Consider the following 15941-nt stretch of genomic DNA (forward strand, 5'->3'; position numbering starts at 1 on the left):
CAGACATGCTTATGGGTTGATTAGTAAGGGATGTGACCATTCTACAGATAAAAAGAGGGTGGTAACTCTAGACGACTAGTACCTTCAGCCTCCGGTTTAGGTTTGACCTCAGCTGTAACAGGAAAGAAGGGCAGGACAAAATGTTCTCATATCCATATGATTCACGGTCATCAATATTTTAAGATACTATATATTTTTTTAAATATATTTTATATTCATATAATATGTAACTTTAGAGATTGTAATTATTTTACAATATTATTAGAAAAGGTCAGCAATGAGATACTAAATGCAAAACAGATTAATCGAGCTCAAAAGCAGATACATACTGTTGTTGCCTGCAATCCAGCTGGGGATGCCAGGAAACACCCCTCTGGGCTTGCCCTTTGTGGATTCATCCTTCTTATTCTGGGAAGATAACACGTGTAGGGAGTAAGAAAGAAATTCTAATTAAAAAGAAGTCGAATGTATGGGCTACAAAAACACAAATGTTATCCTTATAGGTAGGTGATGGTAGCGTACCTTTACCAGTTGTCTCCTGAAGAAGCCTCCTCTGGACTTCTTGCTGTCAACTGCCCTGGTTTTAACCCCAAGGTGCTTCATGTAGAAGGCCACCGCTGAAAAGATGGATTGGCTACAGGACAAATTAGAGTAAGGTATTAATTAATAATATCCAATACTGATTTTTGTGAATACTTATTTGGTAACTTTTAAATTATTTAAATAATTTAAACTTGATTTATTTAACTTGATTTATTGCAATGCTTGAGCATTTTCTCCTATAAATGCAGTAAAATATAGCGATGCTGCACTTGTGTGTTTGCATAATCTCTGATGTCACCGATGATCAAATGAGGTAAGAGTGTGAGGATGCGCAGATGTAGGGAGGAGTGAAAAGGGAGGTGAAAATGACCAGAAGGGGAAAATAGGGTATTGAAAAGAGTTGGGGAGGAGAGAAAAAATATGACACAAAAAGACAAAGGAGGAGCTAGGGGGAATAAGGAGGGAGGAGTCCTCTGGGGATGTGCACACAACAAAAGTACAAGTGTCTCGCATCACCAGTCACAGTTTTACATAGCATGCTGTCTCAGTACATTGACTGCAATATAAAGAACTTTAATCACAAAGGACAGGAACTCAGAAGCATAAAAAACCTGCATGCATGACAGGATTTAATAATTTACTGTATGTGCAACACATTAATCAAGAAGTAGAACGTTTAAGAATGCATCTCAGTCAATTTACTACTACTACTTTCTACTTCTAAAGTAGAAAGATATACTAGAAAGAACTTTTTTTAAAGAAAACTCAGCTGAAAGAAATGTTTAATGAGTATTTAGTGCACTTGAGTCAGTATGCAAAAATCTTGTGGTTTGACCACACCCAGGGTTGGAAGAAGAATGCAAATCAAAAGCTCCATGTGCACAAATACCCACTCAAAAAGAACAATCATGCAAAGATTTTAAACATTATAAAAAAAATAAAAAAACTTAACTCACCATTTTTCCTCATCAGGGACAATTGTAAGTCTGAAAGAAAAGAGAAAGGTGTGAGTGATATTACAATGAAAAAGAGACAAAAGCAAAAACAGACTTACTCATCTTGCAGCATCAGGCTCACCTCTTCCTTTTAAGTAGCATTTTTCCTTTCTCTTGCTCGACTGATTATTAAGTGTGTTTTGGGCCGGTGGAATCTGAAGTGACTAAGCTTTTCCTGATCCAACTCAAAGCTGATTGTTGTGTTATTGTGTTCAGAGCAGAAGCTATTGAACATATTCTAAAATTTGCACAAAAAAGTAGAAAAAAAAACAAAAACAAAAAGAAGATCAAAAACGTAAAAGATGCATCAAAAGCTGCACCTCTGTCCGCTCTTACAACTTTAAATTTTAAAATCAACTTGCACTCTTGAAGATCTGCAAATAATTCAAACTTTTGTGTCCAGACTGTCTGAAACTTTGTCTGCTCTGGTTTGTCTCTCTAGTAAGCTGTCTGCCAAGTCAGAAATGCTCCAGCACAGCGGAAATGTCTATTTAACCCTGTTTTTGTCTGATGCAACACTCAGGCAAGACTGTGGAAATTGGATACCCATGTTTTGCTATGAACATAAAGGATGGGAGGAGTTTCTCCGGGATTTCCCTGCATAATCCAATCAAATGGTCTGGTTGTCTCATTCGCATCTCGAACACGCCAATGAGAAACAGCTGGGGCGAGGTCACTGTGTTGTGGTTGACTGGGGGGGGGGATTGGATTGGGGTGACTGGGTGCAAGAGTGTGGGAGAATGTAAGTGAGGGGAATAGAGAAATGATTGTCAAGGGGAATGAATAGAGTGAGACTGAATGAATCGCTTGTGCATTGGAGATAGAGATCTAACTGTGTGATAGTAACTGAGTGAGTCAAAAGCCGAATTATCATGTCTTTGATACAGACTGTTTTGCAGGCCTTTTGTGTCTTCTCCACTGACAGTGTGGTTATATTCACAGGACGAGTGCATCTCCTTTCATTTCTGTTCATTTTTTTCCTCTCTTCTGACAAGATGAAGTTAGACAGTCCTCTGCCCTCTCGCTGGCCTCCTCTCTCTCTCTCTGTCTGGCTCGCTTCTTGTAGAGGATAACACATTGTAGTTGGCCACGGGGTCAAGGATAGATTAACTTTCCCCCAGATCTCTTGCTTTCTTTCTTTAACCGTGTCCAGGGCAGGAGCTATCCAGCATCGATAACCCTCTGGCCCTTTCTCTCCCCTTCTCTCTTCCGCTGTGTAACCCCACCACCACCACCACCATCTCTTCCTCCGGTTGGCAAAATGCCAGGGGAGAGCCTTCCTGCCAGCGTGGCACTGCTGACTCCATCTTTCCTCTCTGCCTCTTCATTTCCTTCTTGCTCTATTGTGCTCTCTTCCAATCACTGTTCCCTCTCTGGCTCTCCAGTCCAGTGAGCTTCATTTTCTCCATCTCCTTCTGTAGTTGTCTCTGTGTGCTTTGCACTAGATTGGTTATGTGCACAGCTAATCCCGAATATACCCACTATGGAGCTTTATAGAAAGTGTAGAGCCAACTTTAGAGGGAACAGATCCAAAAAGGCTGTCTGACAGACCAATCATCTTTTCAGCTTAAAGCATAGAGCAGCAGGTAATAGAGAGGAGACTTTTCCCCACTGTCCAATTACTATTTTAAAGTTTTATTTTGATAATATCCTCACAACGTTGTGTGTTGTTATTTCTTGTATGCGAAAGTTGCTTTTTTTTAAATTAGTCACAGGTCTAATTTGGCTGATTTTCACAGTTCCTCAAATGAGGTTGAAAAGCAAACAGGAATTTGCAAAAGGGAATTTTAGTTCTTAGTTAAGTTCGTCTGGCATTTTAAAATGAAACTTCTTTGTCTTTGCAAGCAGGGACAAACCAAAGGCACCGTATGCTGAATGTATTATCATGTTTCTACAATGCGTAATCTTTAGCTTCAAAACACAGTTAGGAACATTCGCAACTAAAATACTCCTTGAGAGTCGCAGTTGAGCTCTTTACTTATGTGTTCATGCATAAAGGGCTTGTACAACTTTAACTTTTTAAATAAAAAAAACAAACGTTTTCCAAAGCAGTTGCTAATTTTTGTACTGATGATTCAAGTGGGTGCGTCACCTAACAATGTCCATGCAGAAAATGAATTTTACTTATACCTCAGGAAAAAAACAACTCCCTCCTCATTGCTATTCTGTAGTAGATACACAATAACACAGCAAGTGTCTACAACAACTCTTCCTAACAGGCACACTATCATGCTTATTTTTGGTGTTGTAAGAAGCAACGGAAGAGAGAAATGGAAGAGAGAAATGCTCACTGTGTCTCAGACATCTTGTCTAGCAGGTTCTCAGCTACAGACTTCTCCTTCATCTCTATCGGGATGCGGTCGGTGGGATAGTGGCTCTCCACGTCTTTGAGCTCATCCTCGTTGGGGGTCATACCCATCATCCTCTTCTGCCTGTGCAAGATAAAGCAGAAGGGGCCAGGAGTTTGGCAAAATTCTTATTGAAAACAAAGGACTGATACAGTATGCTGATGAATGTTCTCCCGATTCTGTGAGCAGACACATAATGCAGATAAAGAGCGTGGCTCAGTGCATTTCCATCCCTAAAATATGGCTATTCAGAACAGTTCCAAGAGAGTAGCTGCTGAACATAAACCTTTATAATTCACTAAACTAATTCTCATTATACTTCCCATGATGTCCAAATCTGCTAATTTTGTGTCTTCTTAGGTTTGATTTACTGAAATGATTGCTCCTGAATGTACTGCTTTTTGGCAGCTTTCTCTTAAATCTGAGATCAGGTCATTTTCCTGTGCATATAAATCAAAGGCAGCCCCTCTGAAAGTTATTTTGTTCAGGTTTAAAACCAAAACTAAGCATAAACATCAAAGAGACAAATGCTACTGAAAAAGAAAGTGAGAAGAGAAAGAGAGAGATCAAGATGACCTTTTCTTGTTCTTTTCTTATGCTCCTGCTATTTATTGCAAACGCCTTCCAGCAAAGACAAATGTACATATGGTTCTAACCGGGAAGGAGGCAAAGTAAGTCTTGAGGATAGGGTAGATTTTAACAGATGTTAAATGTTGTCTAAATCGACAATTGAGCACATTATTGTACACAGTGTACTAAAGCTGCAAGTTTGGATGATATTTAACCATTTAATTCTGACTAACACACATAATTAAGGTTAGCAATGCCTTCTAATATTAAATACTATAATACATAAATAACATACTCATCTAAAGCAAAGTACAAATCTCGACAGGTTTATTTTTCATACCGACTAGCATAAACTGAAGCCAAATGCTGCCTTGATGGTAGGAAATCAATCGCAGAAAACTACTTCAAAATAGTGAGTTGTAATGTGGACTGGTTTAAAGGTTGTAGTTAGGTCAATACATAAAAATAAAAAAATATATATTGTTTTTTTTTTTTCCTGCCACTAAGTAAAGATTAGCGGCAAACCTCATACAAACTGACAGGGAAGAGCTTCAATTTAAGTATTCCTGAAAAGCATGAGAAATAATAACCCTAACCCTAACCCTAAACATCTTTAGGCTTGAATACAGTATATACATTACAGTAAACTCATATCATGACCAAAGCTAAGAGCATAAAGTCCCGCAACACATGTCAACTATTAGTGCCAAGGCAGAGAGCTCTGATCCTGCCCCGAGAAAAACTATGCTTGACCGGCTGAGTAGAGTTCAGAAAGGGGATTCTCACCTGAAATCTTCCAGCTGTTTGGCCACTTCAGCTGCCTGCAGGCCCTGAACCTCCTGAGCAAAACGCTTTTGGATATCATCGGAAAGCAGATCTGGACGGGTTCGGTCTTGGAGAAGGGGGACAGGAGAAGTGAGTGAATGAGGGACACCATGTGGGGCTGAGGTTTGTTTATATGGATATATAATGACTTCTGATAAATACGCCACAGGAAAATAACTTACCCAATTCATAAGCTATAGCAGGTGGTGTAAACACTCTGAGAATCTATATTGTGGAGAAAACAACAAAATAGGTACAGAGACAGAAATTATAATAGAATATTATTAAATATAACATTTAAAGCATTTATAACTGAGGACTACCTCAGTTGCCAGTTTATTAGCTACACCTAGCTAGCAGTCTGATAAAAGAGTCCTGTAATAAACCTTAATGAAGGTTATAATGTTCTTGTTGAAACTGTTTTCGGGGGGTATTGATTCAATGGTACGGTCATTTTGGAAGCTATTTGTGCAGCTGAATTGTATTGCGTCATACTGAAAGCTGTTTGTATTATTTTGTCTACCACATTTAAATCAATAAGGGTAGGCTAAATAAGATAGACACCTTACTGTATGATACAAAACAGCACAACAAACTACAGCCTCCAAAATGGCCATAAAGTTGAATCAACTCTCTAAAACCTTAACTGCATTAGTTATAGATAGTAACTAATAAACTGGCACAGGAGTGTTTATGGATAATTGTTACTTTGTTATGTTTTGACCCAAGGAAACCGAGTGGTAGAAAGTGATAAGAATCCAAATAAAGTCTGCAGTACCAACATACCACCACAAGGGGTCATTTAAACATTAGAAATAAAGAGAAACAACAAAGAGGAGAAAAAAACCACATATTCCAAATAGGAGATACATGACTTTGTCACTGTCATGAAAATAACCACATGAGCCAACTTTAAGTCAATGGGTTTATAAAAAAAAAAGGAAGCTAAGAGAGGAAGATTCCTCCTAAAGGGCTTTCCCACGATCCTAACAGGAAGCCGTGGGGTCGGTCAGACAGACAGGGAGCGAGTGACAAGACATGTACGGTGCATGAGCTTTGGGGAGGAAATATAACAGAGAAATGACAGAGGCCAGGTGTGCAGGGAGGGGAAAGACAGCCAGGAACTAAAGGATGCTACACAGACACAGAATACAGGCAGAGCCAACAGAGCAGACACACATCCGCGCGGAATACAGCTGCACCGTATATCAAATTCTTATTGATAGGACACAATGAGAAAAGGTATAATATCTATATTGCAAAGGCTGCTATGTTTTTCTAAATTGATTTTTATTTAATACACACCATCAAAGACTAAAGGAGCAAGAATTACTAACTAACTGACAACTCTCTGAAGCTAACTATCAGAAATATAAAATACAGAGAGCGACCAGAGTGTCTAAAAGGAGGTTAAATCCTAAAGTCTATCATTATAGGACTACTGGAAGTGTTTGAAACTAGTAAACCATGCAAACATTAATTTGATAATTCAACTCGTATAACATCTGCAACTAAAGACATAACAATATTGAGTCCAAACGGTGCAATGGAGGTCTTCACAGATCTGAAAATGGAATTGGATCTGTACTTCCTTAAAGAAATCGCTCACTCTGTAATAACCTTCATAATCACTTGGGGTAGATTAAGTTGCATAATAATAAAATACTGCATGTGCCTGCATGTTATCAGTGTGACGTCCCTCCTCTCTGCCTGCTACTTGGCGTGTTTTTATTTTCTGACTAACATAATCATTCTTATCTTCCTTTAAGTTTACAATAAATTCATGTGTTTGTGACAACCAGATTGCTCATTATTTCAAGTCCGTCCTCATCCACTTAGAGCTGGCATACGGACAATGTGTCACAGGAAATGGTGGTGTAGTGTGCTACTTACCGCACCCTTGTCCAAGAAAGTGTTGTAAAACTCCACAAACTGCTTCTTGGTCTCTTTGGAACTGAGGTTCCTAAAGAGGTCAGCATGGAGGTAACACAGCTGAGAGAGGAGAAGACGGACAGAAGATCAGTGAGTGCTTTATTGTCCTGTATGCTGTATTACTGCAGTCCAAAGAGTATTTGATATCATTAGTGAAAGGGCCACACACTCATATGATATGCTGGAAGGACATAATATATAAAATCTGAATTTCACCTGATGTACTTCAAAGTCAAGATTCTGACATAAAATAAACAAAGAAGTAGTTCATCAAATTATTGGGTATTTCAATCATAATGACTAATCTAATTGTAATTTCAGCCATAATCAAGCACATATCTCAATCTCAATAATCCATTAAACACTGTAATTACTGTCATCTATGTGGGATAGTGCAGTGGTTCTCTACCTTTAAGAGTCGGGACCCCCCAGAATAATGAGGTTGGTGTTCACAGACAGAACAACAACTAATTCAATTTTGGCTATAACAATGAAAATGTCTTTAGGCCTTAAAGAAGAATAATAGATAGAAATACATTCTCATATTACTGAGGTAAGTGGGCCTGTTAACTTTATAAAAACAAGTTATGTAGCCTATAGTATAGTGTGTTTTTGAGTTTGTGTCCCATGTTGACTGTAATTATAGGGCTGATAACACCGAGAGCTGTTTCTAGTTTCTCATTCCACACCGTTTGCCACCATATGGTATTTTATTTTATTCTCCACATCCATTTAACAACTCCTGGAAACTATCTCACGACCCCCAGGAGGAGAACCACTGGGATAGTGGGCACACGGCAGAGATTCAACAACGACACTGGTTTTTAAAACTGATGTTCTGACAGACTCTGCATGGACCTCCATGAGGTAAAGGGGTAATAAAGGAGAGGGTGAGGTTGCGGGAGGGAGGGTGTCATGACTGTGGGGAGGTGTAACAGTACCTGGGTGGGTCACGGTGTCTGCATGCAGAACAAAGGGGAAAGGACAGGCATGCTTTATATCAGCACTGACACACATGTAGTCAAACACACATATAAGGGGGGCAACATTTAATCAAGCTCTCTCTATTCAGCTCTATTTATCTCAGTGTCCTAAACTTGACTTTATCACTACGCTGAAAACCTGCAGTGTAACATTTTTTAGATGTTTTACTTTAAATGGCTAAACTAAGACTTCTTAAGAACCTATATGACTGCTCATCTTGCTTTCCTTAAAGTGGAGCTGCCATACTTTGCAGTATGTGAATAATACAATCTATAATTAATAATTAAATAATTATTAAAATCTTAATGAGGTTGTAATAATAAAAAGGGATTTTCCTTTTTGGTCAAATGCAATAAAATTCTGTTCTATTACTAAAGTGGGATGATCAATGATCCTCAATCAAATAATCAGGATTATCCATCTTGAGCTAAATTAATTTTAATCATTGTTTTAATCACAAACGTTCAGTTCTTTAAACTTCCAAATGGAGGAGGGGTCTCGTGGTTAAGATGAATACCATACAACCACAAAGTCCTTGGTTCAACTCCAACTGGGACCTTTGTTCACGTCATACCCCTCCTCTCTCTCTCTCCCCTCATTTCCTGTTTGTATTTATTCTGTATGTACACAATCAAAAACAGCCAAAATGCCAAATTTTTTGGCAAAAAACAGCAGCTTTCATGTGGATCCTGACCCGTTTCAAACATTAAATTGGCCAATATCAAATCAACACACTACAATATTGAACTTACTTATTGTATCAGGCATACATAATATGGCTGCAACTAATGATTCTTTTTGTTATTAACTGATAAAATTATGTTTTTTTTAATTAATTGATGGAATGTTACAATATAAAATGTCAAAAGAGTGATTGATAAGATTGATGTGATTTTAATATCTATGAAAATTGTCACTGACTGACAACAACATGCAGGTTAGATGTTGTTTCAGCAGTACAAATACACACACTCGCATTAACACACACACTGCAACACTGTGTTTGCACAAAGAGTGTGTAATGAAAGCAAACTCTAAAGCCAAAAAACACACTTCAGCTCACACTTCAAGTCATTACATGGCCCATGTAGACGGCTGTATTGACTAAAATAGACGCATATCTGTAACATCAGACTTCTATGAGATGGACGACTGAAAAACAAGGCTACAGTGCATCCTGTATAGACGGGGTGTTGCATTATAGAAGCTGCAGTTCTCACCAAGGGAGCAGGGTCAAACTGCAGAATGACATGTTGCAAGAAAACCAGCAGGTGGGTCGGCCGATCCTTCAACTGGTCTATACTGTTGAAGTGTGCGCACTGGTCATCCACCACCTGAGAGAGAGAGGACACAAATAGAGCCAAGAAAAAAGTGAAAAAGGACACATAAATAAAGACAACAAAGCTGAGAGGTGATGCTAACATTACATCCTCTTTTAAAATCCCTCACATCAGTCAGATCGTTCTCGAAATCCTCATCCTCAGCCCCGATGATGCTCATGGCTGGGTTAGAGCACTGAGCCCCAAACACGCCCTGCTATGGAGAGAGAGAAAGAGAGGGAGGAAGAAAACAAGACAATTAGCTAACATTATGTGCGATGTACTTTGAACCGGTAGGCTACCTCTTTGACATCCTGAGCCCCCGCTGAGCAGAGCCAGACATAAAGCCAGATTGGGGTTTGGACACAGTGAACTTTCTAAGTGCAAAATAACATCAAGTGGAAAGAGGGGGGGGAAAGTCCCAGCATTCAATCCCACCTCCTTGAGAAAGAGAGAGGCTCTTGAAGTAAGTAGGATCCCATTTATAGGAGCCATGCAAGGCAAAGAAGTACCAAGCATCAGCCAAATAGTCCAGATGATATGAGCAAAATAATAGCTTTTCTACATCTTACTTTAAAAATGACTTGAGCTATGGTATGCGAAACCACTGACAAAATATGGAATATTTATAATATTTACTTGTTCAGTAAATTCTCTCTTGAAATAAATCGAGAGGCTAAGCAATTGAAAGGGTTTTCAACTGAATATCTTTAAATGTTTTATTAAGAATTTGGTGTTTTCTGTGAGTCCTCTTCCCCCAGGCCACACTAAAACATTTAGTTTAGGTGTTGAAATCGGGGGGGGGGGATTCAGTGTTTAAAATGCATTGCAAAACAGCCTTTTTGATTTGAGCTTTCTCTGAAGTTAGGCCAAATTCTGCCTCTGGAAATAGTTTTTCAGACTAGTTGTTGGGTTCAGTAATACACTCAGGGGAAAGCGAAACTCTTGCTGCTATGACGTAAAACCTCCAGGTCTAAAAATGTAACTCAAGTAATGTGAAATTAAAGGTTAATGCCAATCCTCGCCTTTGAAATCCATGAATGGGAAAAAAATGCATCAGAATGGTTGACCAATTTACCCCCACCCTGTACCCACCACACCACTTCCTCTGCACGCATACACACCCAAAACACACAAATAATACATAGCTCATGTACTGTATTCAGTCCTCTGAAGGCTGCAGACCCAGAGACGCTACCAGGGAACACCCAAACACAAACACACACACACACACGCATCAAAAAACCTACACAACATTTACCATTGTCCACTGCTGGGTGAGTACAGAGGGGAGTGGGTAATACAGAGAGGTGTAAGTATGAATCAAAGGATAAAGTGTAGACCCTGTAGGAAAAAAAAACTGAAAAACTGTTTGTAAAGGAGCATTTTTAAAGATTTCGTCAGTAGTTATTTTATAGAATAATGTTTCCTAACTACGTTTTGTATGACTGTATTGAATGACAACACCTGAAGGTCATCATTCTGTACGGGGCTGTAACAGTAACCTAATCCTTGAGCAGTGGCCTCTCACCGTATCTATCCCAGAGTCGAGGCTCTGAAGACCCTGAATCTGTAATAATCTGCCTGAAAATATGCACTTAGCTAAGTCCGTGTCCTCTTTGACATTGTTTCTTAAATCCTATAGCAGCCCCTGCCTTTAGTTTATAAGGCTCTTTATCATTTTTATCTTGTTTAGTTTATTTTATTCTTGTTTCATTTTTATATATATTACACTATAGTGTTCTGTTTTTGGTAGAAGACATTATTATTATAATTCATATACACCAAAACAATATAAATGTGTCAGAGATTTTATCACACCATTTATACTGTTTTATCTAAACCTTTAACATTACTCTCTGAAAACAGCTTGTTGCATCAACGTGAGAAAATTACTTGATGCGTCAGATATCTCATCCATTTGATTAGGCAAAATTAGACATCATGCATGGCTAATTTATCTAATAGTGGTGTTTAATATTACTTTATTTTGGCAAATATTAGTATTATTACATAAAAATTACATTTACTGCAATCACTCACCCTTCTTTAAAAGAAACTCAAGTGGTTTATGCACTATATGTTCTTGGGATGTGTTTCTCCAAGGGATGCACTGATATATAAGTTTTTAAATTTGGGTACTTACTGATAGCTAGTACCAATATGAGTAATAATACCATTACAGGTCTACCAATGACTTTGAAACCAATGTTTTATTTTCATCTTTTTGACTGTAACAAATGAAATGTTGTTAATGTTGTAAAAGTTCCTTAAAATATCTGTAAGCTGCTGAAATTGCTTATCCCCCACTTGCTCAACTAACAACAGGTTATGTAACATCCTGATACCCGATACTGGTATCAGTATTGGAGCATCCCCCCTATAAGTAATGTAAAAATATTTAATAAGAAATTCAAAATTGTTCTGATTGGATATGTTGAATCAATAATAGATTCAGATCTGTTAATACATTTTAAGTCAGTTAATGCGTGTTTTTGTACACGTTTGCATGTTCACAGAGCATGTGTAAATATGATTTAAAAAAAATAATATATTAGTGAATGTGTGGTTATGTAAATTGTCTAGGTGTTTTATGAGTGGGAACAGAAAAATCACTTAGTGGTTAGACTTTATAAGGAAATGGAACAGTGTACACAACCACAGTTTGATTGGTGGCCTGAATACAGTGTATGTACAATACAGTTGTAGGCAGGAGAGCCAACAAAAGCTCTGAGGTCAAGGTGAGTTCTTGTAAAGAGACGAAGAGACAGAAGCAGAGCTGTTAGTCAGTCAGGGAGGGAAAGAGAGGCCAAAACTGAGGGACACACAGACAGAGAGAGAGAGAATGTGTTCATTCATGGCCATATCCAGTGGGCTGCGGGTTGAGAAAGGCCAGCACTGGAGCAACATGCGTAGGAGGGGTTAGCCAAACAGAGAGACACAGGACACACACACAGGACACACACACACAGGACACACACAGGACACACACACACACACAGGACACACACACACACACAGGACACACACAGGACACACACACACACACACACACACACACACACACACACACACACCTCCACTTTTTTCACACACACACACACACAAGACCAGCCACCGAGCACCTTACCAAAATGAACACACCAACGCCACCTGACAAAGACAAAGTTATGTCGCCATGACAACAACAGCTTTTCACTGACTAATGCTGCAAAAGCAGATCAAGCCATTTCCTGGTGGAAAGACAAAATGCTGCACCGTAACAGCTCAGTGAAAACTTTTTTCTTGCACAACATACAATCTTGATGACAGGTGCGTCGGACCAACAGCTCTGTTAACTGAGAAAGGAACCAGGAATCTATTTATTCAGTAACGACATTTTGGTCATTACGCATAAAGAGGAATTCCTTTGTCTCGATTAGTTTGTCAGTTGGCACGCCTGCTTTATCTGATGTTGGCTGTAAACGTAGTATGTAAAGTACATTTTATTTGTATAGCCTAAAATCACAAATTTGCCAGGCGGGCTTTACAATCTGCACAACAAACGACACTGTCTATACTTAGAACTTACTCAACTAAACTAATTAACTCAGATAAGGACTTGGATTTGGACTCCCGAACCCCCCGTAAAAACATTAAAGAATCTGTACCAGAATCTCCAATTGTTGTTTTCTCCAAATAATTTATTCAGGTTTATCCTTCTGCCAGCCACTGTTTATGGTCTAGTGTGAGGGTCAGTTGAAACGCAATAATTAAATAAAGTGGGTAGGGCTGCAACTAATTGATTAGATTATTTTCTCAATTAACTGTTTGGTCTATAAAACCTCAAAAACTGTCAAAAATCCCCTTCACAATACCCTAGAGTTCAAGCGGCTGCCATTACATTTCATTGTTTTGTCTGACCAACAGTCTAAAATCCCCAAATATTTAATTTACAATCATCTAAGACCAAGAAAAGAAGCAAAATCTCTCATTTTAGAACTTGGAACCATCAAATGTTTGGCACTTTTGCTTGAAAAATGACTTAAACAATTATCAAAATAGTTGTGGATTACATTTTTTCCGACCGACTAATCGTTCCAGCTCTAAAAGTGAGTATACTGACAGTGAATGATTTGTTTCCATCCCAGTTAAACTTTAATTAAAAGATGCAAAAAGCAGAAGATGCTTATAAAACCTTGTAAAAACATTGGAGCAGCTACATTGCACTAGTGATCACAGCCTCCTCATTACAGGAGATGCTGAAGCCAATCCTTTTGTTATTGTTATGTCTTGGTTGATATCGGAGATTCTGTAATACATGTTCATACTCCGAGATATAAATTGGAGCAGTCAGGGGGGAAGCTAATTGTGGTTACTCAGAGGGAAGGAGGGAAGGTCAACTCTGCTCTGCATTTAAAGAGCACGAGACTATAACAGGGGCAGGAGTGGGCGCCTCCTCTGGCCCAGAAGGAGCCAAGTGGTACATTCCAGCATATGGCACAGTTCAGACAACAGATGGAGACAGTCTGTGAGTTTCAACAGTAACCAGACCCTCTTCCCTTCACCTCCGTTAGTACACGATAGCTGGCATAAGCTCCAAACTGTGAGGGGTCTTTCCTGGCTGATACAGACGTGGCCGAGGGAAAAATAAAATACCACAAGAATACAATATTTGAGCAGAGCGTCCCAGAAGCCCAAAGATCAGCCCTGGTGCTCCTGAGAGTTGGCAGCTGCCCCCCCACCCTGCCTTCCCCTTCCTCTCATCACATTCCAGTACTAACTAAGTGTCAGGTGGCATCAATCCAATGATAGCCATCAAGCGTACGTGCCTTTGTGTGTGTGTGTGGGTTAAGACTGAGCACGTATGTGGGAGGGGGGCCATTCCTATGTGATTGTGGGGAGCTGCCAGTGAACATGTGTGTGTGTGTGTGTGTGTGTGTGTGTGTGTGTGTGTGTGTGTGTGTGTGTTATATGACAACTGGTCTTTACAACAGCATTCCTCTCCATCTCTAGGCCGACCGGCCGAGCTCCAATACTGTACATAAGCAAAAGAAAAAAAGGGCACCTGTTTCACGAGACCTCTTGAACTGTAAAGTTGCAGCACAGTTTAGCATTTTGTATTTCCACCAGGCCACTGAGGGGTTACAGTGCAGCTTAATAATAACTGTTACATCAGCTATTATTATTGCAAACCCCACATCCTTTGTGAAACCTTTAAAAAAATTAGTTGGTTTTAGTAGAAAACCCTCAAACCAAGAAGGGAGGAGGAGTCAAACTGTGACGTCACCTCACCCCAAAGTGGGCATCTTCAGCGTCCATACCGCAACCGGTGGGGCCCACACCTGTCAACTGGTGACTGTCAGAGGGGAGTGTGATAAGTTTAGTGGGCCATGATGCAGTGATTATTAATGCAGGTTCTTCTGAGTGGCAACACAAACAAAGTGTAGAACCTCGACAAGAGAAAGTTCATTATTAAAGTTGACTTGCCAACAGTGATCTTCGGTAAAAAGAAAAACCCAATTTAATACACCCGTATTTAAAGATCTCCTCCAGACATGTCTTAAGATATACAAAATTACTCTGCTTTGAATAACTTCTGATATGTTTTTTTCCCACCAAAAGATTACATCCACTGCTATTATTCATAGGAGTAGATGTAATATATTTGTCATTTCGAAAGCTTTCTGGACACAAGAAATGTCCATTCTTCTGCAGTGATGTACGGGTGCACTGTGATATCACTGCTGGGTGACTAAGGGAGAGCTGAAACTGGCATAAGCCTTTCAATGAGAAAGGGCAGTGCTTTTCATTCACGTGTTTCGAAAACATTTCCAATTTTGGTGTCCCCGACTGGCAGTATCAAAAAAGACGCAGTGAGAGACAGCAATGCAAACCACTAATGTGTTTCCTGTCTAATCCTGCTGTTTCAATTCAATTCTATTCCCTTGTTTTTATTTATTTTTTGATCATTTTTATGATCAGCTCTTATGTTAAGCACTTTGTGTTGCATCTCATGCGTTAAATATACTATAAAAAATAAAGTTATTATTATTATAGTGTCCTCTGTCTAGTCCCCAGGGATCCAATCCAGGGACACTGAAATGAATGTGCTAAAAGCAACACATGCTTCCATCAAAGAGATACTATAATCATGTGAAAATTGTACACATAGTGGCTTTGTATTGGACTAATATGTCAGAAAACCTTCTCTCTCTCTTCCTCTTGGTAATCTGATTTGACGTGTTTTTAAAGGTCAGCAGCACAGAGCATAAAAGTCTAAATATATTTCAACTTGCAGTAACAAGGTGTAAGATTAGAAAGATTTGCTGTCAATGGTTCTTCAGAGGAAAACAAAGCCTTATATCAGCAGTTCTGCTGTTGATCATGTACATGTAACTAAATGAGTGAGAAACCAACCCAGGACAGGGGAAAAAAACATCAGT

At 39.1% G+C, this 15941-nt stretch overlaps 1 protein-coding gene across 9 annotated transcripts in view; it reads right to left on the bottom strand.

The window, feature by feature from the left end:
* arhgef1b (Rho guanine nucleotide exchange factor (GEF) 1b) overlaps positions 1-15941 on the bottom strand; it is a 43163-nt gene that overhangs the window by 15893 nt on the left and 11329 nt on the right. For 5 of the 9 annotated variants that reach the window (XM_051407708.1, XM_051407710.1, XM_051407709.1 and 2 more), the window contains exons 2-12: positions 14791-14854; positions 9647-9733; positions 9418-9531; positions 7175-7273; positions 5464-5506; positions 5243-5348; positions 3830-3970; positions 1500-1529; positions 523-634; positions 330-408; positions 83-112 (exon numbers count right to left, since the gene is read on the bottom strand). In XM_051407708.1, coding sequence (XP_051263668.1) covers positions 83-112; positions 330-408; positions 523-634; positions 1500-1529; positions 3830-3970; positions 5243-5348; positions 5464-5506; positions 7175-7273; positions 9418-9531; positions 9647-9733; positions 14791-14854 — 905 coding nt within the window. The remainder of the gene's footprint in view (positions 1-82; positions 113-329; positions 409-522; positions 635-1499; positions 1530-3829; positions 3971-5242; positions 5349-5463; positions 5507-7174; positions 7274-9417; positions 9532-9646; positions 9734-14790; positions 14855-15941) is intronic. The other 4 variants (XM_051407707.1, XM_051407715.1, XM_051407714.1 and 1 more) reach the window with 4 other exon arrangements.

This window comes from Dicentrarchus labrax, unplaced genomic scaffold (assembly GCF_905237075.1).
Source record: "Dicentrarchus labrax unplaced genomic scaffold, dlabrax2021, whole genome shotgun sequence".
Lineage (NCBI taxonomy): Eukaryota > Metazoa > Chordata > Actinopteri > Moronidae > Dicentrarchus > Dicentrarchus labrax.